The sequence below is a fragment of the Bombina bombina genome, chromosome 4 (genome assembly GCF_027579735.1).
Source record: "Bombina bombina isolate aBomBom1 chromosome 4, aBomBom1.pri, whole genome shotgun sequence".
NCBI lineage: Eukaryota > Metazoa > Chordata > Amphibia > Anura > Bombinatoridae > Bombina > Bombina bombina.
This window is the reverse complement of record NC_069502.1, coordinates 816,566,734-816,593,393: the sequence shown is the minus strand read 5'-3', so window position 1 is coordinate 816,593,393 and position 26,660 is coordinate 816,566,734. Positions and strand designations below refer to the sequence as shown.

The 26,660-nt window shown below is 40.4% G+C and overlaps 1 protein-coding gene across 2 annotated transcripts in view; it reads left to right on the top strand.

Annotated features, from left to right (window-relative positions):
* The window catches only part of LOC128657096 (oocyte zinc finger protein XlCOF7.1-like), a 47,369-nt gene extending 44,909 nt beyond the window's left edge, over nt 1–2,460 (top strand). For both annotated transcript variants that reach the window (XM_053711342.1, XM_053711341.1), the window contains 2 exons: nt 294–395; nt 1,550–2,460. In XM_053711342.1, the coding sequence (XP_053567317.1) occupies nt 294–395; nt 1,550–2,262 (815 nt within the window). In that variant the 3' untranslated portion in view covers nt 2,263–2,460. The remainder of the gene's footprint in view (nt 1–293; nt 396–1,549) is intronic.
* Nucleotides 2,461–26,660: the final 24,200 nt, after the last annotated feature.

Sequence of the window (26,660 nt, the reverse complement as noted above, 5' to 3'; positions counted from 1 at the left end):
GAAGCAGCCTTCAGGAGAAAGGAATGCAGCTGTGGACTCTCCCTGTACAGAAGGAAAGGAAATTTTCTGTTAAGCATAATTTATGTTATTCCTATCTAACTCGCTTTATTGCTTGCCACCTGTATTTACTGTTGTGCTAATGTCATTATATGGAATGTTTCCTACTGATGTGACTGCTAGTGATGAAGGCTGAGGCATATTTAACTTATATTACAGAATTTTTCACATTTTGTTTTAAACATTTTTTTAAAAAAGAGATAACAGAAATTTATATATTTACTCTTTTTTTCCAGGTGAAAATGTTGCTAAGATTTCATGCAACACAGAACAAACAGAAGATCAGTGGCTAAGAAATATGCCAGAACCACCAGAGCAGGAAATATATGACAATATAGGTGAGTGTATGTGTGTGACATGTCTGAGGGATGCAGGGTGCAGGTGAGTGTACGTGTGTGACGTGTCTAAGGTGTGAGTGTACATGGAGATTTGTCACAGGTTGATATCTTTTTGTTTAGCTGTATTGGGGTCTTTAAGCCTTTTCAGCTAAATAATCCTCATCATCTATATGATATAATAGAATTGCCTGAGTAATACAGTTGGCTGGGGAGCTGCTAATTATCCCAGAAGGTGTAGTTGACACGTGAGTGAGATTCTTCTCTCAGATGAAAATTTTATATATTGCTTAGATATACTACACCACCTGGGGCTATTTTCTTTGTTTTTGTTGTTCTAGAGTCATCTTTGTTTTAAACACAAGCAGTAGTTATAAAGATTAGTTTATGGACTGAAATAATTGTATTACTAAAAGACTCAATTTTAAAAGGACATGATACATTAGGTAGAAAAACATTGATTTTAAAAACATCATTCATTTTAACCCCTTAATGACCACAATGTACCCTGTATGTTACTGGTCGTTAAGGGTTTTTTCCGGACATAATAGCACAAGTCTAGCAAGAACACGCTATTAATGCCCTCCCTCCAGCAGGCTTTGTGGAATAGAGCAGTCACAATGCTGGTTGCAAGACCGCGCTATAAAACAATCAAGTCCCAAAAAAATGCCTGTGACATACAGGGTACGTCGCTGGTCCTTAAGGGGTTAATTTAGTTCGGTCTTTGACTAAGTGAAAATTCTTAGAAATAGTCTGTAATGTCCAGTAAACTGTCCTTAAAGTGATGTTAAATCCTAGCGTTTGTGAACAAATTAAGGGGACTTTCATTCATGAAGTATAAAATACTTCACCTCTCAGCCAAATAGGGGACATAGCATTCTGATGGTGGGCTGCCTTTAGCAGCTGAAAATGGCGAACACTTGGAACAAATAAAGAAGCTTTCATCATGAAGTATTTTATACTTCATGAATGAAAGTCCCCTTTATTTGTTCCAATGGTAAATTTTAGCGTTTCACAAATGCTAGGATTTACCATCACTTTAAGCCTTAGCATGAAAGCTGTGAAATGTCTAGTTGTCACAGTATCTACTACAAGTGTAGGGGACTAACGAAATCAGAACAGTTTATATGTTCTCATGATATGTTTCTTATTGACAGGTGAATTCACAAACTGCAATAATCCTAGTCATGATCAGAGTGCAGATTGTGGGAAATGTTTTCTTAAGAAATCACATCTTTTTAAACATCTACAAATTTATACAGCAGGAAAAGGATTTTCATGTTCTGGCTGTGGAAAATGTTTTACTAAGAAATCAAATCTTATTACGCATCAAAAAATTCATACAGGGGAGAAACCATTTTCATGTTCTGACTGCGGAAAATATTTTGCTCTGAAATCATATCTTATTACGCATCAGAAAATTCATACAGGAGAGAAAAGATTTTCATGTTCAGACTGTGGGAAATGTTTTACTCTGAAACAAACTCTTATTAGACATCAGAAAATTCATACAGGGGAGAAAGCATTTTCTTGTTCTGACTGTGGAAAATGTTTTACTATGAAATCATATCTTATTACGCATCAGAAAACTCATACAGGAGGGAAAAGATTTTCATGCTCTGACTGTGGGAAATGTTTTACTACGAAATCAAATCTTATTATGCATCAGAAAACTCATACAGGGAAGAAAGAATTTTCATGTTCTAAATGTGGGAAATGTTTTATTCGGAAATCAACTCTTATTACGCATCAGACAATTCATACAGGGGAGAAAGGATTTTCATGTTCTGACTGTGGAAAATATTTTACTTGGAAATCAAATCTTTTTAGGCATCAGAAAACTCATATTAACAGAAATCAGAGCTCCTAAGTGCAGAGGGTGGCATGTAGTTGTCAATCACACAATACCAAGTGCTGATGATGACTGCATGTGACCCCCTGGGGCATGCAGTTTATGAGCTGTTTGAGGCAACTTCTGCACCTTAAGCGTTTATGAGGTGACCCCATGGTGGATTTGATTTAAATCACTAGTCAGTAAGACTGAGTTAAATAATGGTTTTAATTTTTAGACTAGTATGTTTTCAGATTAGTTTCTTCTACAAGATATGACGAGTCCACGGATTTCTTCCTTACTTGTGGGATATTATCCTCCTGCTAACAGGAAGTGGCAAAGAGCACCACAGCAGAGCTGTATATATTGTTCCTCCCTTCCCTCCACCCCCAGTCATTCTCTTTGCCTGTGTTTGTACTAGGAAGAGGTAAAGTGAGGTGTTAGTGTTAGTTTCTTCAATCAAGAAGTTTTTTTATTTTAACCCCTTAATGACAACTGACGTACCAGGTACGTCATGCATTAACAAGCAGTTAATGACAATGGACGTACCTGGTACGTCAGTTGTCTAACAGAGTGCTGGAAGTGATCACAACCACTTCCAGCAGCTCTGAGGGTATTGCAGTGATGCCTCGATATGGAGGCATCCTGCAATACCCCTTTACAAGCTTCCGATGCAGAGAGAGCCACTCTGTGGCCCTCTCTGCACTGGTAGCGATGGTGCCGATGGTGCCGTTTGACCGGGTGGGAGGAGGGAGCGCGTGCACGATGCGCACGCGTGTGCACGTGAACGCACGTGCACGCATTAGCCACACTGACACCAATGAAGTTAGGAAGGGGGAAAAAAAGTTAAAAAAAAATTTTTTCCATATAAAAGGATCTGGGAGGGGGAGGGGGTGGGGGTATTGTGGGGGGGCTGCTACACTACAGAAATAATTAAAAATAAAAGTTAAAAATAAAATTAAAATACTTTGGTTTGTGGGGCCAAACTGGGTACTGGCAGACAGCTGCCAGTACCCAAGATGGCGGTAATTAGGTAGGGGAGAGGTTTAGAGAGCTGGAGGGGGGGGATCAGGGAGGTTGGTGCTAAGGAAGGGGTTCATCACAACTAAAATATTTTATTATTTTTATTTAAAAAAAAAAAAAACTCTTTTATTTAGTTCTGGCAGACTTTCTGCCAGTACTTAAGATGGCGGGAACAATTGTGGGGTGGGGGAGGGAAGAGAGCTGTTTGGGAGGGATCAGGGGGTGGGATGTGTCAGGTGGGAGGCTGATCTCTAAAATTAACCCTGCAAGCTCCTTACAAGCTACCTAATTTAACCCCTTCACTGCTGGGCATAATTCATGTGTGGTGCGCAGCAGCATTTAGCGGCCTTCTAATTACCAAAAAGCAACGCCAAAGCCATATAAGTCTGCTATTTCTGAACAAAGGGGATCCCAGAGAAGCTTTTACAACAATTTCTGCCATAATAACACAAGCTGTTTGTAAATAATTTCAGTGAGAAACCTAAAATTGTGAAAAATGTAAAGTTTTTTTTTTTATTTGCTCGCATTTGGCGGTGAAATGGTGGCATAAAATATACCAAAATGGGCCTAGATCAATACTTGGGGTGGTCTACTACACTACACTAAAGCTAAAATTAACACTACAAGCTCCCTAATTAACCCCTTCACTCCTGGACATAAAACATGTGTGGTGCGCAGCGGCATTTAGCGGCCTTCTAATTACCAAAACGCAACCACAAAGCCATATAAGTCTGTTATTTCTGAAAAAGGGGATCCCAGAGAAGAATTTACAACCATTTGTGCCATAATTGCAGAAGCTGTTTATAAATAATTTCAGTGGGAAACCTAAAGTTTGTGACAAAATTTGTGAAAAAGTGAACTTTTTTTTTTTTTTTATCGCATTTGGCGGTGAAATGGTGGCATGAAATATACCAAAATGGGCCTAGATCAATACTTTGGGATGTCTTCTAAAACAAAATATATACATGTCAAGGGATATTCAGGTATTCCTGACAGATATCAGGGTTCCAAAGTAACTAGCGCTAATTTTGAAAAAAAGTGGTTTGGAAATAGTAAAGTGCTACTTGTATTTATTGCCCCATAAATTGCAAAAAAAGCAAAGAACGTGCAAACATTGGGTATTTCTAAACTCAGGACAAAATTTATAAACTATTTAGCATCAGTGTTTTTTGGTGATTGTAGATGTGTAACAGATTTTGGGGGTCAAAGTTAGAAAAAGTGTGTTTTTTTCCATTTTTTCCTCATATTTTATCATTTTTTTTTAGTAAATTAAAAGATATGATGAAAATAATGGTATCTTTAGAAAGTCCATTTAATGGCGAGAAAAACGGTATATAATATGTGTGGGTACAGTAAACGAGTAAGAGGAAAATTACAGCTAAACGCAAACACTGCAGAAATGTAAAAATAGCCATTGTCATTAAGGGTAAGAAAATTGAAAAATGGTCCGGTCATTAAGGGGTTAAATGGTACCGGTGAGTACTGTTTCCCTCAGGGGGATATGGAAGAAGATTTCTGCCCAGAGGTTTATGATCTTAGCAGCTGTAACTAAAACCCACGTTGGTTCCCACAGATCTGAAGGTAATACAGGAGACATCTTCAGTGTGGAGACCGGTTTATGCTACAAGCAGCATTGAGGTATGTGCAGCCCTTTATTCTGAGGAGACTTGGTATATCAGAACTGGCTGACATTTATTTCCCTGTTAGTTAAGGGGTAAGCAGTAGACCTGTTATCAAAGGTGGGTGTTACTGAAACATATGCATTATTTTATTTTATTCAGTTGACATTTTTGGGCCAAAAGAGTTTATAATGACAGAGTGCTGAGTGCTCATTATAAAAGACACTGGGAGATATGTTTTACAGTTTTGGTGTTTAGATATACATTTTGACCGTAGTGTATACTAGGGGTAAACGATTCCACATGGCTTGTATTGGTAACTACTCCTCCGTGCGGTTGTTTGGGCCTACTCGGTCATCGGTCCTGATAGGCGGGGCTTATTTTCGCGCGCTCAGACGCGCTATGTATTCTGCCTGGGAAGCAGCAGGCATTAGCTCCGGTGGAGCCTAAGCAGAGTTTTTCCTCTCCGGATTGTTGTTGAGTCATCTCGAAGTACCCTGGGGGCAGGTAGGCGCCACAGCAGAGCTGTGGCAAGGTGCAGAGGGTATTTTTGCTGACTTTAATATAAATGTGGCTATAAATACATTTTAGAAGTTAATCCCCCCCTTACTACTTGGGGTGCGATAATTTTTGGAACCTTTATTTAGGATTAAGTTAATTTTGGAAGTAAATTAACGGTTTAAAGCAGCTTTGAAAAAATTGTTCGCTTTTTTATTTTTTAAAGGCGCAGTATACGTTTTCAAATGATTATTTAAAGCATTTAATAAAGTGTTTAAATGACTATTGGTGGTTTTTTTACTAGTCTGTTCAACATGTCTGACATTGAGGAATCTCATTGTTCTATGTGTTTAGATGCCATTGTGGAACCCCCTCTTACATTGTGTACCTCTTGTACTGAAAAGGCCTTACATTGTAAAGAGCATATTTTGAGTAAAGATAGTGAGTCTAAGGATGATTCTCAGTCTGAAGAGAACCAGGATATCCCATCCAATTCTCCCCAACTGTCACAACCTTTAACGCCCACACAAGCAACGCCAAGTACTTCTAGTGCATCTAATTCCTTTACTCCGCAGGAGATGGCTGCAGTTATGTCAACTACCCTTACTGAGGTATTATCTAAATTACTAGTGTTACAGGGTAAAAGCAGTAGGTCAGGTATTAATGTGAATACTGTATCCTCTGATGCTTTATTTGCTATTTCCGATGTACCCTCAAAGTGCTCTGAGTTGGGGGTCAGGGAATTGCTGTCTGAGGGAGAAATTTCAGATTCAGGAAATGTGTTATTCGGACGCAATGTCCTTTAAATTTAAGCTTGACCACCTCCGCCTGTTACTTCGGGAGATTTTAGCGACTCTGGATGATTATGATACTTTTGTGATACCACCAGAGAAATTGTGTAAGATGGACAAATATCTAGAGGTGCCTACTTACACTGATGTTTTTCCAGTTCCTAAGAGAATTTCGGAAATTGTTAAAAAGGAATGGGATAGACCAGGTATACAGTTCTCTCCCCCTCCTAATTTTAAGAAAATGTTTCCTATATCAGACGCCATTCGGGACTCTTGGCAAACGGTCCCTAAGGTGGAAGGAGCTATTTCTACCCTGGCTAAACGTACAACTATACCTATTGAGGACAGTTGTGCTTTCAAAGACCCTATGAATACAAAGTTAGAGGGTCTTCTAAAGAAATTATTTATTCATCAGGGTTTCCTTTTACAACCTACGGCTTGCATTGTTCCAGTAACTACCGCTGCAGCCTTTTGGTTTGAGGCTCTAGAAGAGTCTCTGAAGGTTGAGACTCCTTTAGATGACATCCTAGATAGAATTAAGGCTCTCAAGCTAGCTAATTCTTTTATTACTGAGGCCGCTTTTCAAATTGCTAAAGTAGCGGCGAAAAATGCAGGATTTGCCATTCTAGCACGTAGAGCGCTATGGCTCAAATCTTGGTCTGCTGATGTGTCATCAAAATCTAAGCTGTTAGCTATTCCTTTTAAAGGTAAAACCCTATTCGGGCCTGAATTGAGTCATTTCTGACATTACTGGAGGTAAAGGTCATGCCCTACCTCAGGATAAGTCTGTTAAGATGAGGGGTAAACAAAATCATTTTCCTTCTTTTTTGAAACTTTAAAGGAGGACCCTCGGCTTCCTCTTCCTCCACAAAGCAGGAAGGGAATTTTGCTCAATCCAAGTCAGTCTGGAGACCCAACTAGGCTTGGAATAAAGGTAAACAATCCAAGAAACCCGCTGCTGCTACAAAGACAGCATGAAGGGGCAGCCCCCAATCCGGGACCGTATCTAGTAGGGGGCAGACTTTCTTTCTTTGCTCAGGCTTGGGCGAGAGACGTTCAGGACCCTTGGGCACTGGAAATCGTGACCCATGGGTATCAACTGGAATTCAAGGATTTTCTCCCAAGAGGGAGATTTCATCTTTCTCGATTATCTGCAGACCAGATAAAAAGAGAGGCATTCTTACGCTGTGTAAAAGACCTCTCTACCATGGGAGTAATTTGTCCCGTTCCAATACTGGAACAGGGGCAGGGGTTTTACTCAAATCTTCGTGGTTCCCAAAAAAGAGGGAACTTTCAGACCCATTTTAGATCTCAAGTGTCTAAACAAGTTTCTCAGAGTTCCATCATTCAAGATGGAGACTATACGAACAATCTTACCAATGATAAAGGAGGGTCAATATATGACTACCGTGGATTTGAAGGATGCATACCTTCATATTCCCATTCACAAGGATCATCATCAGTTCCTAAGGTTTGCCTTCCTGGACAAACATCAGTTCATGGCTCTTCCCTTCGGTTTGGTCACAGCATCCAGAATCTTCACAAAGGTTCTAGGGTCTCTTCTAGCGGTTCTCAGACCGCGGGGCATAGCAGTGGCGCCTTAACTGGACGATATTCTGATCCAGGCGTCAAACTTATCAGCTGGCAAAATCTCACACGGACACGGTGTTGTCTTTTCTGAGAACTCAGGGCTGGAAGGTGAACATAGAAAAGAGTTCACTAGTTCCACAGACAAGGGTTCCCTTATTGGGAACTCTGATAGACTCGGTAGACATGAAAATATTTCTGACGGAGGTCAGAAAATCAAAGATTCTAAATACTTGCCGAGCACTTCAGTCCATTCCTCGGCCATCAGTGGCTCAGTGTATGGAGGTCATTGGATTAATGGTAGCGGCAATGGACATCATTCCGTTTGCTCACTTTCATCTCAGACCACTGCAGCTGTGCATGCTCGGACAGTGGAATGGGGACTATGCAAATTTATCTCCTTAGATAAATCTGGATCAAGAGACCAGAGACTCTTCTTTGGTGGTTGTCGCCGGATCATCTGTCCCAGGGATCTTGTTTCCGCAGACCCTCGTGGGTGATAGTGACAACGGACGCCAGCCTACTGGGCTGGGGTGCAGTCTGGAATTCCCTAAAGGTTCAGGGTGTTTGGACTCAGGTGGAGTCTCTACTTCCAATCAATAATTTGGAACTGAGAGCAACATTCAATGCGCTTCAGGCGTGGCTTCAGTTGGCTTCGGCCAAATTCATCAGATTCCAGTCGGACAATATCACGACTGTGGCGTATTTCAATCATCAGGGGGGAACGAGGAGTTCCTTAGCGATGATAGAAGTATCAAAGATAATCTGATGGGCAGATGCCCACTCTTGCTATCTATCAGCGATCTACATCCCAGGAGTAGAGAACTGGGAAGCGGATTTTCTAAGTCGTCAGACTTTCTATCCGGGGGAGTAGGAACTCCATCCGGAGGTGTTTGCCTCATTGACTCGCCAATGGGGCAGACCGGAATTAGACCTGATGGCATCTCTTCAGAATGCCAAGCTTCCACGTTACGGATCCAGGTCGAGGGATCTTCAGGGCGAACTGATAGATGCCTTGGTAGTACCTTGGTCGTTCAGCCTAGCTTATGTGTTTCCACCGTTTCCTCTCCTTCCACGCGTGATTGCTCGGATCAAGCAGGAGAGAGCTTCAGTAATCCTGATAGCGCCTGCGTGGCCACGCAGGACTTGGTATGCGGATCTAGTGGACATGTCCTCTCTGCTACTGTGGAAACTTCCTTTGAGACAAGATCTGCTCATTCAAGGTCCTTTCCTGCATCCAAATCTACTTTCTCTGCAGCTGACTGCTTGGAGATTGAACACTTGATTTTATCTAAGCGAGGATTCTCTGATTCGGTCATCAAAACTTTGATACAGGCTCGAAAGCCTGTCACTAGAAAAATCTATCATAAGATATGGCGTAAATATCTTTATTGCTGTAAATCCAAGGGGTACTCATGGAGTAAAGTTAGGATTCCCAGGATTCTGTCTTTTCTCCAAGAAGGATTGGAGAAAGGGTTATCAGCAAGTTCCCTAAAGGGACAAATTTCTGCTTTGTCAATTTTGCTTCACAAACGTTTGGCAGATGTGCCAGATGTTCAGTCTTTTTGTCAGGCTCTAACTGGAATTAAGCCTGCATTTAGACCAATTACTCCTCCCTGGAGTTTGAATTTAGTTCTTGGAGTTCTTCAAGGGGTTCCGTTTGAACCCATGCATTCCATAGATATTAAATTGTTATCTTGGAAAGTTTGTAGCTTTCAGCTTTACAATGTGATTCGCCTTATATTATATTTCATTCTGATAAGGTGGTTTTACGTACCAAACCTGGATTTCTTCCTAAGGTTGTTTCAAATAAGAATATTAATCAGGAAATTGTTGTTCCTTCATTGTGTCCTAATCCTTCTAAGAAGGAGCGTCTGTTACATAACTTAAACGTGGTCCGTGCCTTGAAGTTTTACTTGCAGGCGACTAAGGATTTCCGTCAATCATCTTCATTATTCATTGTTTATTCTGGAAAGCGTAGGGGTCAGAAAGCTACGGCTACCTCTCTTTCTTTTTGGCTGAGAAGTATCATCCGCCTGGCATATGAGACTGCTGGACAGCAGCCTCCTGAAAGAATTACGGCTCATTCTACTAGGGCTGTGGCTTCCACATGGGCCTTTAAAAACGTTGCTTCTGTTGAACAGATTTTTAAGGCTGCGACTTGGTCGTCTCTTCATACTTTTTCAAAATTTTACAAATTTGATACTTTTGCTTCTTCTGAGGCTGTTTTTGGGAGAAAAGTTCTTCAAGCAGTGGTGCCTGCCATTTAGGTCTCTGTCTTGTCCCTCCCTTTCATCCGTGTCCTGTTACTTTGGTATTGTATCCCACAAGTAAGGATAAAATCCGTGGACTCGTATCTTGTAGAAGAAAAGGAAATTTATGCTTACCTGATAAATTGATTTGTCATTTTAAGACAGATTATATTTTATTTTTTACAACTTCAGTCACCTCTGCACCTTTTAGATTTTCCTTTCTCTTCCTAAAACCTTCGGTCGAATGACTGGGGGTGGAGGGAAGGGAGGAGCTATATATACAGCTCTGCTGTGGTGCTCTTTGCCACTTCCTGTTAGCAGGAGGATAATATCCCACAAGTAAGGATGAAATCCGTGGACTTGTCGTATCGTAGCAGAAATCAATTTATCAGGTAAGCATACATTTCCTTTTTTCCAGTTATATTAGACCATTACTGATTTGGTTATATATCATTAGCTATGCATAGATAGATAAATCATTGAAATTAATTAAATTATTTGGAGGTGAACTATCTCCGGTTTAATTGGTAAATCATTAATATTTTATCAACTTTTCACCTCTATATTTTTTTAAAGGAGAAACATTATTACATTAATAATAACAATATAAATAGCTTTATTTAACTAAAACAATAACATTATTTTTTATTTTTAATGCTTGCCCCTCCCTCCTCACACTTGGGTCCTTGTACAGATCTATTCCACTCCAAACAATCTTCTATTCAGTGAGCTTCTTGAAACTTAGTATGGGTTGATTCTGTGTACATAGATTTGCAGGGGATCAATGGCATTAAAGGAAAGTCAAAATTTAAACTTTCATGATTCAGAAAGAACATGCAATTTTTAACAATTTTCTTACTGACTTCACTTTTCTAATTTGCTTTGTTCTCTTGGTATCCACTGTTGAAAAGGCTGCATAGGTAGGCTCACTCAGATGCAATGCACTACTGTGAGCTAGCTGCTTGTCACTGTCTCACCTATTGTATTCAGATAGGCCCCAGTAGAGCATTGCTCTCCTTCTACAAAGGATTCCAAGAGAATGAAGTAAATCTGAAAATTGTATGTTCTCTCTGAAACCCAAAAGTTATCTTTCCTGACTATGTCCCTTTAAGGTCTATTTATTAACTCTGTATGTTCATTTTATAACATTTTGTTGTGAAGAAGGGGCATGTTATTTCTCCTGTTAAGTGTGGTCAGTCCACGGGTCATCATTACTTCTGGGATATTAACTCCTCCCCAACAGGAAGTGCAAGAGGATCACCCAGCAGAGCTGCTATATAGCTCCTCCCCTCTACGTCACACCCAGTCATTCTCTTGCACCCAACTAATAGATAGGATGTGTGAGAGGACTGTGGTGATTATACTTAGTTTTTATATCTTCAATCAAAAGTTTGTTATTTTAAAACAGCACCGGAGTGTGTTGTTCCTTCTCAGGTAGAATTTGAAGAAGAATCTACCTGAGTTTTTGTATGATTTTAGCCAGCGTAGTTAAGATCATTTTTCTGTTCTCGGCCATCTGAGGAGTGAGGTAAACTTCAGATCAGGGGACAGCGGGCAGGTTCACCTGCAAAGAGGTATGTAGCAGCATATTATTTTCTGAGGAATGGAATTGACTGAGAAAATACTGCCAATACCGATATAATGTAAGTTCAGCCTTAAAGGATTACTGTTTTTTCCGTTTTTCAAAATACAATAGTCACATATTTTGGTTAAGATTTATCTAATAACATCTTCCAACCTATATTTTTTCAGAAACGAAGCATTATAACCTTATATTTTTAATGTACATTACCCGGCCATGACGTCACCTTTTCCAGCCCACCGTTTTCTGCATTGTCTGTATACGAACAGTTTGACCAATTGCAGATCGATGTTATGCATCTAATTAGCCACCTAACCCTTCCTAATAAGCCTGCGCATCAAATCTAGTAAATCACGCATGCGCATTGCTAACGCTAGAAGCCGAAGTTACCCACACCATAGTTAATTTGACGCATGCGCATTTGAAGGAACAATCTATTGAATCGGTCAGCAAGACTTTCTAACACTGATAGAAAAGTGAAACGTCTTACCTGTTGCCAAATGTGTTCAGTCTGTTTACGATAATAAAGAAGTAAAGCAGTAATGTTGTTCTCACTTTATATGTAATAAAGACTTTATTTACTGCATTTAGTTATTTTTTTGGAACTCTAAACCGAATATATTGTAATTGTATTTCAGACTTTTTACTCCTAAGTTAATTTCTATTTGCAGCACTCAAGTTTTTTTAAATATATTTTGCTCGTTTGTTTCAAGGGAGATTCTCTAAGTATCTTCAATAACAATGAAGATTGTTTCTAAGTAATCATTTGCTCGTTTATTCTAGGGCGATTCCGAAAGCGTAGTCAAGAACATTACTTACGTGACTTGCGCAGCTCAATCGACTCCTGCTGTATAGATTCTACTCCCTTCTGTATCTTCATATGCGGTGACGTTTGCGGTGACGATGCGCTAACTCGCGCATGCGCAATACTCACCAAAAACGCCATGTTCCAACTGCAGTTGTCAGCACGGATTGGGAATCCGTAACTGCAGAGCTAGAAGTAGGTTGGGAAAAATTAAATTTTTTAAACAGCTATTGTTAATTAAGGCAAGACATTTTGTAAATAATGTATATTAGAAAAATATATATTTTGATGTATATTACGATATTAATCTGATTTAATTTCTGACTACAGTGTCCCTTTAAATGCAGTAGTAGCAACTGGTATCAGGCTGTCATGTATGTATATTTACACTTCAGTATTCTGGGGAATGGCACTTCACTGGGATAATACTGTATGCATAAAACTTTTAGCCTAACTTGCAGTGGGAACGACTAGCAGCAGGCTTTCTAATGACACTTCATTTATTTGATGTTAAACGTTTTGCTGGCATGTTAAATCGTTTAATTATCTGAGGTACTGGGTGAAAAATTGTTTTGGGCACTGTTTTTTTCCACTTGGCGGTCGTTTTGTTTAATTTAAGACAGTTTACTGATCTCCCTCACTGTTGTGTGTGAGGGGGAGGGGCCTATTTTGGCGCTTTTGCTACGCATCAGAAATTCAGTCACAAGTCTGTTTTCTTCCCTGCATGATCCGGATCGTCTCTACAGAGCTCAAGGGTCTTCAAAACTTATTTTGAGGGAGGTAATCACTCACAGCAGACCTGTGAGATTGTGCTTTGACTGTGATAAAAAACGTTTATATTCTGTACAATTTTTCTGCTATTTAAGGGTTAGTTATCCATTGCTAATGGGGGCAATCCTTTGCTAAATTGTGTTTTTACCGGAAAGAATTTTATTTTATAGTTTCTCTGGTTCATTGTTACTCAACTGTCATAACTTTTTTCTGTGCTTCTTAAAGGCACAGTACGTTTTTCATATTACTTGTAAATTGAGTTGAAAAGTATTTTCAAGTTTGCTAGTTTTATTGCTAGTGTGTTAAACATGTCTGACTCAGAGGAATATCTCTGTGCTATATGTGCTAAAGCCAAAGTGGAGCCCAATAGAAATTTATGTACTAATTGCATTGATGCTACTTTAAATAAAAGTCAATCTGTACAAATTGAACATCATTCATCAAACAACGAGGGGAAAGTTATGCCGACTAACTTGCCTCACGTGTCAGTACCTGCATCTCCCGCTCGGGAGGTGCGTGATATTGTAACGCCGAGTACTTCAGGGCGGCCATTACAAATCACATTACAGGACATGGCTAATGTTATGACTGAAGTTTTGTCTAAATTACCAGAACTTAGAGGTAAGAGTGATCACTCTGGGGTGAGAACAGAGTGCGCTGATAATAATAGGGCCATGTCAGATACTGCGTCACAATATGCAGAACATGAAGACGGAGAGCTTCAATCTGCAGGTGACGGTTCTGATCCCAATAGAGTGGATTCAGACATTTCTAACTTTAAGTTTAAGCTTGAAAACCTCCGTGTACTGCTAGGGGAGGTATTAGTGGCTCTGAATTATTGTAACACCGTTGCAATCCCAGAGAAATTATGTAGGCTGGATAGATACTATGCGGTACCGGTGAGTACTGACGTATTTCCTATACTTAAGAGGCTTACAGAGATAATTACTAAGGAGTGGGATAGGCCCGGTGTACCCTTTTCCCCCCCTCCTGTATTTAGAAAAATGTTTCCAATAGACGCCACCACACGGGACTTATGGCAGACGGTCCCTAAGGTGGAGGGAGCGGTTTCTACTCTGGCTAAGCGTACCACTATCCCGGTGGAGGATAGCTGTGCCTTTTCAGATCCAATGGATAAAAAATTAGAGGGTTACCTTAAGAAAATGTTTGTTCAACAAGGTTTTATATTGCAACCCCTTGCATGTATTGCGTCTGTCACGGCCGCGGCCGCTTTTTGGTCCGAGTCCCTGGAAGAGACTCTTGACTCAATAACTATAGATGAGATTTCAAACAAGCTTAAAACACTTAAGCTAGCTAATTCATTTGTTTCAGATGCCGTAGTACATTTAACTAAACTTACGGCTAAGAATTCCGGATTCGCCATTCAGGCACGCAGAGCACTGTGGCTAAAATCCTGGTCAGCTGACGTTACTTCTAAATCTAAATTACTTAACATACCTTTCAAAGGGCAGACCTTATTCGGGCCCGGTTTGAAAGAAATTATCGCTGACATTACAGGAGGTAAAGACCATGCCCTGCCTCAAGACAGAGCCAAACCTAGGGCTAGACAGTCTAATTTTCGTTCCTTTCGTAATTTCAAGGCAGGAGCAGCATCAACTTCCTCTGCACCAAAACAGGAAGGAGCTGTTGCTCACTACAGACAAGGCTGGAGACCTAACCAGTCCTGGAACAAGGGCAAGCAGGCCAGAAAACCTGCTGCTGCCCCTAAGACAGCATGAATTGAGGGCCCCCGATCCGGGAACGGATCTAGTGGGGGGCAGACTTTCTCTCTTCGCCCAGGCTTGGGCAAGAGATGTCCAGGATCCCTGGGCGTTAGAGATCATATCTCAGGGATATCTTCTGGACTTCAAATCCTCTCCCCCAAAAGGGAGATTTCATCTGTCAAGGTTGTCAACAAACCAAATAAAGAAAGAGGCGTTTCTACGCTGTGTACAAGATCTTTTACTAATGGGAGTGATCCATCCGGTTCCGCGGTCGGAACACGGACAGGGGTTTTACTCAAATCTGTTTGTGGTTCCCAAGAAAGAGGGAACCTTCAGACCAATCTTGGATTTAAAGATCATAAACAAATTCCTAAGAGTTCCATCGTTCAAAATGGAAACTATTCGGACAATCCTACCCATGATCCAAAAGGGTCAGTACATGACCACAGTGGATTTAAAGGATGCTTACCTTCACATACCGATTCACAAAGATCATTACCGGTATCTAAGGTTTGCCTTCCTAGACAGGCATTACCAGTTTGTAGCTCTTCCATTCGGATTGGCTACGGCTCCAAGAATCTTCACAAAGGTTCTGGGTGCTCTTCTGGCGGTACTAAGACCGCGAGGAATTTCGGTAGCTCCGTACCTAGACGACATTCTGATACAAGCTTCAAGCTTTCAAGCTGCCAAGTCTCATACAGAGTTAGTACTGGCATTTCTAAGGTCGCATGGATGGAAGGTGAACGAAAAGAAGAGTTCTCTCTTTCCACTCACAAGAGTTCCCTTCTTGGGGACTCTTATAGATTCTGTAGAAATGAAGATCTACCTGACAGAAGACAGGTTAACAAAGCTTCAAAATGCATGCCGGGTCCTTCATTCCATTCAACACCCATCAGTGGCTCAATGCATGGAGGTGATCGGCTTAATGGTAGCGGCAATGGACATAGTACCCTTTGCACGCCTACATCTCAGACCGCTGCAATTGTGCATGCTAAGTCAGTGGAATGGGGATTACTCAGATTTGTCCCCTACTCTGAATCTGGATCAAGAGACCAGAAATTCTCTTCTATGGTGGCTTTCTCGGCCACATCTGTCCAGGGGGATGCCATTCAGCAGGCCAGATTGGACAATTGTAACAACAGACGCCAGCCTACTAGGTTGGGGCGCTGTCTGGAATTCTCTGAAGGCTCAGGGATCATGGACTCAGGAGGAGAGTCTCCTGCCAATAAACATTCTGGAATTGAGAGCAGTTCTCAATGCCCTTCTGGCTTGGCCCCAGTTAACAACTCGGGGGTTCATCAGGTTTCAGTCGGACAACATCACGACTGTAGCTTACATCAACCATCAAGGAGGGACAAGAAGCCCCCTAGCGATGATGGAAGTATCAAAGATAATTCGCTGGGCAGAGTCTCACTCTTGCCACCTGTCAGCAATCCACATCCCGGGAGTGGAGAACTGGGAGGCGGATTTCCTAAGTCGTCAGACTTTTCATCCGGGGGAGTGGGAACTTCATCCGGAGGTCTTTGCCCAAATACTTCGACGTTGGGCAAACCAGAGATAGATCTCATGGCGTCTCGACAGAACGCCAAGCTTCCTTGTTACGGGTCCAGATCCAGGGATCCGGGAGCGGTCCTGGTAGATGCTTTGACAGCACCTTGGACCTTCGGGATGGCTTATGTGTTTCCACCCTTCCCGATGCTTCCTCGATTGATTGCCAGAATCAAACAGGAGAGAGCATCGGTGATTCTAATAGCGCCCGCGTGGCCACGCAGGACTTGGTATGCAGATCTAGTGGACATGTCATCCTGTCCACCTTGGTCTCTGCCTCTGAGACAGGACCTTCTGATCCAGGGTCCCTTCAAACATCAAAATCTAATTTCTCTGAAGCTGACTGCTTGGAAATTGAACGCTTGATTTTATCAAAACGTGGATTTTCTGAGTCAGTAATTGATACCTTAATACAGGCTAGGAAGCCCGTTACCAGAAAGATTTACCATAAAATATGGCGTAAATACTTATATTGGTGCAAATCCAAAAGTTACTCATGGAGTAAGGTTAGGATTCCTAGGATATTGTCTTTTCTACAAGAAGGTTTAGAAAAGGGTTTATCCGCTAGTTCCTTAAAGGGACAGATCTCAGCTCTGTCCATTCTTTTACACAAACGTCTGTCAGAAGTTCCAGACGTTCAGGCTTTTTGTCAGGCTTTGGCCAGGATTAAGCCTGTGTTTAAAACTGTTGCTCCACCATGGAGTTTAAACTTAGTTCTTAACGTTTTACAGGGTGTTCCGTTTGAACCCCTTCATTCAATTGATATCAAATTGTTATCTTGGAAAGTTCTGTTTTTAATGGCTATTTCCTCGGCTCGAAGAGTCTCTGAGTTATCGGCCTTATATTGTGATTCTCCTTATCTGATTTTTCATTCAGACAAGGTAGTTCTGCGTACTAAACCTGGGTTCTTACCTAAGGTGGTCACTAACAGGAATATCAATCAAGAGATTGTTGTTCCATCTTTGTGTCCTAATCCTTCTTCAAAGAAGGATCGTCTTCTACACAATCTAGATGTAGTCCGTGCCCTGAAATTTTATTTACAGGCAACTAAAGATTTTCGACAAACTTCTTCCCTGTTTGTCGTTTATTCTGGACAGAGGAGAGGTCAAAAAGCTTCTGCTACCTCTCTCTCTTTTTGGCTTCGTAGCATAATACGTTTAGCTTATGAGACTGCTGGACAGCAGCCTCCTGAAAGAATTACAGCTCATTCTACTAGAGCTGTGGCTTCCACTTGGGCCTTTAAGAATGAGGCCTCTGTTGAACAGATTTGCAAGGCTGCAACTTGGTCTTCTCTTCATACTTTTTACAAATTTTACAAATTTGACACTTTTGCTTCTTCGGAGGCTGTTTTTGGGAGAAAGGTTCTTCAGGCAGTGGTTCCTTCCGTATAAAGATCCTGCCTGTCCCTCCCGTCATCCGTGTACTTTAGCTTTGGTATTGGTATCCCAGAAGTAATGATGACCCGTGGACTGACCACACTTAACAGGAGAAAACATAATTTATGCTTACCTGATAAATTCCTTTTTCCTGTAGTGTGGTCAGTCCACGGCCCGCCCTGTTTTTTATGGCAGGTCTAAATTTTTAAATTATACTCCAGTCACCACTGCACCCTTTAGCTTCTCCTTTCTCGTTGGTTCTCGGTCGAATGACTGGGTGTGACGTAGAGGGGAGGAGCTATATAGCAGCTCTGCTGGGTGATCCTCTTGCACTTCCTGTTGGGGAGGAGTTAATATCCCAGAAGTAATGATGACCCATGGACTGACCACACTACAGGAGAAAGGAATTTATCAGGTAAGCATAAATTATGTTTTTTGCAGACACAAATTCATTGTTTAGAGATCTACAAAACCAATAATATGTGATAATATCTTCAATATTGAAAAATTGTCCAAAATGGATGTCCATGTGAATGGATTAATGGAATTAATTAACAAAAACAAAACAAAGCATCACAGCCATGAATATACAGCATCTTGCTATATAATGAAAAAATAATCTATATTTCAGGATGAATAACCTTTGGATTATAATGTATCAAATAGAAACTGTGTTAAGATAGATTTTTATTTTTTTTCTCAAAAAGCATTTTATTTTTAAAATCATTGATTTGTATCCACCCTGTGTGACCCAGTGTGTTTGTCATCACTGGGGGATCCAGGATCTCTATATAGGTTTTAATAGTCAAATGATCACCTGAAGCCCCACGTGCAGATCAAAGTTATAAATATGACAAAACACAAAACAAACTAACACCTTATCCTACTAGGAATCAGTGTCAAAAGAAAAGGAGGTGCGCCAAATACAACAAACAATAATGTACAATATGTATAAAAAATGAAGTCCAGATAGAATGAGTGAGTGAAAAAAAGTCCATACAAACAATTCCTGATGCTGGGGAATTTGGCAGCTCTCTCCACAGAGTATCGGTAAAAAAACAGTTCCTGAAACACAGAAAAAAAGAAGAGGCGCTCTTCGTGTAATATACCCTAAAATGTTGTCACCAGATATAGTAGGCAATGGAAATATACTCACAAGCGACCATGCACCCACAGTGCAATAACGAGCAGGCCGAAACTTCGGAGCCGTTCGGCTGACTCACTAAGGCGACAGGCGCTTGGGATCAGAACGAGGCTCACCAGAATAACCACTTCCGTTGGCGTGTGGGACCCAGGATACCAAACTGCTGGCAAATGTGAAAGTTACCCTTGGTATGGGAGCTCCAACCAGGCGGAGGTCCCAATCGTTAAAGGGAAAAATATAAATCCAATGTCCAGAGCAAGGATATAACAGTAATTTCTTTATTTAAAAACAATTAAAAATTGTTGCTTAGCAACGCGTTTCTCGGCTGAGTGCCGTTTCCTCAGGCTAATATTGAGACACTGATTCCTTGCTCTATTTGTACGCCCTTGACCAATCAATTGCTGTAAATTGCTCACACACTTGTTTGCGAATGGCCTATCAGGGCTAAGCTAAAATGACAAACCCATATTGATTCGACCTATGGTATAGGTTGTATAACTAAAAAATATATATATGTTTATATACAATTTACCATCTCATTTAAAGAGGACTTATGGGGCGGCTGTGGCAATATACACTCGCCTTATTATACATTGCTAAATTGCTTGAAATATAATATATTTCTTTCTACTCTCGGCGAACTATATATTCCTCATAACAACACCATAAGGTTACAAAATATAAATAATATGCATTGTAGTTGCTAAATCTAAAATTAAATGTAACACAATCAATGTATTTCTGTAAATATATAAAATATAAAAATATATACACCCTTTGCAATTTACCCATTCGAACGGTTGATAAACCTATGATCATAAAAATCCTCATACCTATAGCACTTAATTTGGGGTTCTTTTTAATTTTATATTTTATTATTTGGGGTTCTATTTTACCTATAATATAATTGACAAAATGCACCCCATGAGTTATACCACAGTGCTATTACTCGTATATGACATATTGGGAGACGAATGCCATATATACTATTCCTAAATACCCTATATAGCCATCATGGTTGTGGTATAGTGGACTACCACAAATTATGTCAAATTTCTCCCAAAAAAAAAAAAAAAAAAAATGACTAATTAATCACGTGCTACTATTAGCCTATACAATTTCCTAGTTGGTTACTAAAATATGGTGTAATATGACCCAATAGTGATACTTGGTTTTAAACATGATTATTACCTCCCACCTATACAAATATTTGGTTGAGAGGAGAATGTGTGTACATACATATATAGATAATGGTGTTTGGTTCCTTGTAGTCTTTAGGTACCTATATTGTAAAAAAAGCTGGTCTATATGAAAAATATATATTAAGATGGTGGTAACATATGAATATGATAATATATATTGTACCCCTAGTGCGAATTTGTGATACTAAATCAATGAATAACCTAGATCTCCTAACAAGCTATAAATGTGTCTAGTGTCGAATGTCGTACTCTGTTGATGCGGCAGTGTGCATCTACTATTTGTTCTAATGTCTACTAAAGATTGGTGATGTGTAAATAGTATTTAGATAATAACTATGTGAAGTGTATTTGTGAATGGAGGATTAAAGTGCTTAGGTAAATAATTATCAACCCACAATAGGTATGTGTATATATGTAATACTTGTGTCACAATATGTGATGTCAATAGAGAGGATGAGTGATTATGTGCTAATGTGGATAGTGGTATAGGCAAGTGTCCCAGGTGCGTGCATTTGTGTGTGTAATGCTGAGAACGTGTTTGTGATATCAATGTGGGTGCCAATAAGAATGGATGGGTTGGGAAAAATAGGGGACCCTATATGGCTGTGTTGTAATATTATTATTATAGTAGCCATATATATCAGAAAGCTGCTAGATCCACATTCAAATTCAACCCAAATGGGTGGATAGTTTTGAGCTTGTGGATCCAGTAGGTTTCTCTCTGCCTAAGCCTCATGAAACGATTATACATATGTGATGCAGGGATATCTTCTATAGGTGTAATCCTATAGCAGTTAGGATCACCCTTATGTTTAACATGACAATGTGTGATCACACTATGAGATTTCTTATTTCGTAGTATACTACAGTAATGTTCTGACCATCTGTGGCTTAGGCGTCTAATGGTGCGCCCTATATATTGAATCCCACAGACACAAGATAATAAATAAATGACATAGTGTGAGGCACAAGATAAATTACTTTTGATTTTGTATGATTTCTTATTCACAAAAGATTGAAAAGTTATTTTTTTATCCTCAATGTGGTCACACATTTTACAGTTTCTAACCTTGCATTTGTATGCTCCTTTTTTGGCTATGTGGTGAGATTTATAAGGAATGCTTTTGCTTGTATTATTCTTATGTTTCACTATCTTACTAGGTGCCAGTATATTCTTGATATTTGGTGCTTTCTTGTAAACTATCAAGGGTTTTTCTCCTATTAACTCAGTTAAGATTGGATCGAGTTAACTGTCTTGACCGGGCTTCCTGTGAGGGCGGAGCTAGCAGAGGGAGCACTAGCACGACGCTCTGTGGGAAAGAGCTAACCTCCATCAGACCCAGGCGAATATTTTCCTTGACCCAGAGCTAAAGGAGTTTGGAAGTGCTACAAGTCGCCAGGAAGCCAATGATACCTAAATGGCCCTGTCGGTGAGGGCACGGCAGGACAGACTTGCCTAAATATACACTTTAGCCTATGGAGAAGAACTCTATCTTTACTGGGAACTAGAGTGATACTGAACAACTGGTAGTGGCTACGCATCAAGCGGGGAGTGCCGAGACACGCTAAGGAAGCTGTGCTGTGCTGGCGGAAACGAGCCGGCGTGAATGCACAGGTGCCCAACAATAATAATACTCTCTGGGAGCCTTACCTGTGGGTCGCCGACGAAATAGAGAGGTGTGGAGTGGCCGGCACAGGCTGGTGGACTGACCGGGACGGCTGAAGCTGCGTTCCTGCTGCGGAGGTCAGTGCGGACCACGCGTGATCCCAAGCAGTGTAGTTGGGCGCGCCACAGCAGAGGTAAGCCGGGTCACCCAGAGAAGCCGCAGGAGGGAGGTATAACGCCGAAGATAGACGGCACGAAGAGGCATAGCCAGTTAGAGGGGCCCCCTGAGCTGATGTAAAGAGACTGGTCGTGACTTGTAACAAATGACACTCTATGTTCCCTACTATTACGAGACTGATCTCTGACATTGTTTAGAGGGTTTAGACAAAACTGACGGCTCAAAATAGGCTCTCTGAATAGCACCAACACACACAACATGTCGGCTTGCAATAATTACTGCCTGTTGATGCTTAAAATTACTGTGAGCATGATTGTATTCTGAGCAAGTGAAGGAGGGCTCCACGGCTGGTTTGAACGGAGTTTGGCCCAGAACTATACACCACACTAATCTGATATCCCAAGTCACTTCTTATCCCGTATGCAATATGAAAGTTTAGAACTAAGATAACTTATCCAAGGCATACTGAAGCCTGAAATATACTTGGGACTGATTACTGATTACTGTTAATAACCATACTGAGGTTCATATCTTGTCTATTTCTGCCAAGGTTAAGGCAAAAGCCGGTGCTGTAATTGAAGCTCCTGTGATATATTTAAGAAATAGTGTCTGGGCTGTCAATATCATATACAGACTTTATTTTCAACACATGGATCCGGAGAAAGGCAGGCTTTCTATAATCGCAGGCTGAAGATTAAGGAGGTATTTAGACAATTAAGACTTTAGCACCAACAACTTATATCGCCGCATGGTTTGGTTAAACCACGATCAGAAAACTGATTATCATCTGGAGAAGTCTTTTTTTTGCTCTAACTGAGCTGTTGGGTTGTCTTTGATCAGCCCAGGCTGATACAAATGGAGGAAGGAAAAATCTGTATAGTACGGAAAAGTGGGGAGTTGCAGGTGCCACTATAATCTTGCCAGAAAGAGGGTCAGTGGTATATTTTTACATACCTAGCCTCTGGAAGAAACCATCTTGGGCATAGAGACAGACAGTCCCCCTCCAGTGGGCTAGCAGTTGGCTAGGATCAGGGCGCGAGCCCAAGGGCTATAATCCACTGTTCCAGGCCCATTAGATAAAGCTGAGTGGACTTCACCCCCATTTCAACTGATTTTTACCCTGTCTGTACAGAGTATATTGTTAGTTAATAATGTTTGGTTTAGAAGATAACCTCTTGTAGGCTTTGCAGGGGGATGGAGTTTTACTGCTGGTGATTCTCATTCTGTATGTATTTGGCCCGTGAATGTTTCATGTGAGTCCAAGCTTGTAAAGAGAAAAACCCGTATACTAGTCTGAGGATCCTATGGGAAAAGGGAAAAAAAAAAAAAAAGTTGTTTAACTTTAGCAGGTTGTACAGAGAATAGTTAAAGGATCACAGGTCTAGAGTTCAAACAACCTAATTTAGATAGGGAAATCTGATACTCAAATAAGTCTGCTATCTGTGGCTTTTCTCAGATAAATAGTCTAGTAAGACTGGGATTTGCCTAGCTGGGGAATAATTCCTGTTTGGTTGTTATAAATCTAGGAGGTGCCAGTTTAGTAAGAGCAAATCCAAACCTACGCAAGTTTGAAGCCCACTATACCTAGGACATAGTATACTCCTATATCTAGGAGCATATTGTTGAGGTGTCATCGTTAGAACCAAAAAGTAAGGTAGAGGCGACAGATAAAGTCGCTGAAGCACTCAGACCAATTGTTTCAGGTGGCCCTGGAATATAGGTCCTGATTTTGGGTGGTGCCGCGTTAAATCACACTTATTTAAGGTCACTTGGGTTAGTTTTGGGGGTCTTTTTTGTACTCCACCCCCCCTCTTGGGTTTCCTCACCCCTCCTGGGTTGCCTCACTCCCTCTTACTTTCACTTTCTTATTTCTCACTTTTTCCTTTTTTTTTTTGTGTTGTTCACTCCCTTGATTCTTTTCACTGCACGAAATCACTTTATCTCGTAAGATTCTTATTGATCACAATTAATTGGAACAACACCTCTTGTTCCCTTACTCATGGACAAATTTATGTCCCACTCTAAACCTAATTCACCCGCGATGCCACCTAAACATAAGGACAAAAGGACCAAACCAAGCGAGTCGGAGGCTTGCGGCGACTTAAGTCTGAGTAGTATCGATACCACAACATTGTTGAATCAAATATCTGAATTGTTAATGCCTCAATTTGATGTTTTAAAACAAGAGATAAGTAACCTATCAGCAGAAGTCAAGCAAATTTCCCCAAGACTCATAGAATTGGAAACAAGAGTCTCCGATATGGAGGATAAGCTTGCTACTCAAGAACAGATAAATGAGACACAAGACAAGACCATACATATGTTACAAGCTAAGTTAGAGGACTTAGAGGATAGGTCGCGGCGCAATAACCTTAGGGTTATTGGGCTACCTGAAACAGCTGAATATGCCGATCTTCTAAAATTTGCCTCTACCACCCTCCCGCAATTAGTTGGTAGTCAGATAGAAAACCTAGTTATCCCTGTGGAGAGAGCGCACAGAATAGGGCCAATACGTGATAGCTCTACTCTTCTTCAGAAACCTAGACCAGTCATAATTAAATTTTTAAATTTTCAGGATAAGTTTCACATTTTAAGACTCTATCGTAAGAACAATGGAATAAAGATAGGCCAGACAAAGCTGCTATTGTTCCAAGATTTTTCAATGGAAACACAAACAAAGCAGAGGGAGATGGCGCCATACTGCTCCAGGCTAATCAATGCCAACCTGAAGGCCAGACTATTGTATCCGGCTAAAATCGTATTGGAGAGGGATGGCGCCATATCCACATTCTCGAAAGTTGAGGAGGTCAAGGCCTATTGTCATAAGAACGGGGTTCAGTGATGTTAGTGAGCACCCGAGACGAAATAGGTATAAGTGGGATGATGTTGGCTCCAATATTGAAAATATTATTTTTCATAGACTCAGACTGTCTTGATGTTTACCCCATTCTCGTTTTTTTATTTGTATGGTTTATGGTTCTAATTGTACTGAAAAATGGGCATGTGGGGGGAGCACAGACTCCCCAACAATTATTGAGACTGGTTAAAGATATCAGATATCTGGATGTCAAGTTTAGATATTGCACTATTAATATTTGGTATGCGGGGACTCGGGACCCCTTTAAAAAATTTTTTTTTTTTTTCTCCCTCTCTCGTCGAGATCTAGCAAGGTCCTGATAAATAGAGATGAACAAACTTAATATTCTATCCTGGAATATAGGGGGAATTTCCTCACCTATTAAGCGAAAATTAATGATAAAGCTTCTGGGCTCCCATAAACCGGACTTAGCCTTTGTCCAAGAAACTCACCTATCACCGGTAGAAGCTGTAAAATTACAAACCAAATGGGTAGGGGAGGTCATTTTCACACCTTACAGCCAAAGGAAAAGAGGGTTAGCTATTTTGCTCAACAAGCATCTAGATTACCAGATTTTAACAACACATAACGACCTTGATGGAAGATATCAAATGCTTGAAATGACAATAAACAAAAAATTATATGTTTTTTGTAATCTTTATGGTCCAAACAAAACAGAGAGTTTTGGGAAATGCTAGGGCTGAAACTTTTCCAGTTTGTTGGGAAAAATATAATAGTAGTTGGGGATTATAATATGACTTTCTCTTATACCTTAGATAGATTTAACAGTAGATCAGCCGACAGAAAAACTAGGGAAACTAAGATTCTCCACAATTTCTGTCAGAGACTGGCACTAAAGGATGTTTGGCGGATTCAACATCCAGATCAGAGGGGGTACACGTGCGAGTCCAGGTCATTCAGATCCTTTTCAAGGATAGACTTTTTTCTAGTGTCCAGCCAATTGATGAAGTCTGACATAAAATCGGATATTAAAGATATTAAGGTATCTGATCATGCTATTATTTCATAGGAGATCCAACATGGGGCCCCCACTTGCAGTAGCAATGCACGCTTTTTTTTTCCACAATATTTGGTTCAGAATATCAAATTTAGGTCATGGCTGCAAGAGAGATGGAGAGAGTTTTTTAAACACAACAAAGATTATTTGAGCAAACCCGAAATCCTCTGGGAAACTGCAAAGGCGGTTCTCAGAGGGGAAATAAAAGCGTATTTAGTTAGGAATAAGCGACGAAGGGTTCAGAGGGAGGAACAACTAGCCAATACACTCAAAAATGCATATGTACACTATATTCAGGATAAAACTACATCCAATTGGGATAAATATAGAAAGATTAGAGGGGAACGTGATCTTTTTCTCAAACAAAAGATGGTAGAAGAGGATCAGAAGCAAAAAGCTTTTTTTGCAGGGAACCAGGGCATTTCGGCTAAAATATTAGCTAAAATAGTAAAAAATAGACAACAGAAAAACTTTATCTCATCTATCGATTATCAGAATACGAGATTTAATAAGAGCTCAGAAATAAGACAAGTTTTCCTCGAATATTATCAAAAGATATACGCTCCAAGTACAATAGATCAAGATAATAAAGAGAAATTCTGGCAGAAGATCAGAATACCCCAGATTTCAGATCAGGACTTACAAATGTTGAATGAATCTATTACAAGAGAAGAGATATCAGATGCCATAACTAATCTTAAAGGAGGTAAATCCCCGGGGCCGGACGACTTGCCAGCCGAGTTTTACAAACTCTTACAAGACCAAATTCTCCCCCTTTTACATGTATTATTTAATGATTATTATATCGAAAATAAACCTCAATCCCCTTTGTTTACAGCCTCAAATGTGGTCCTGA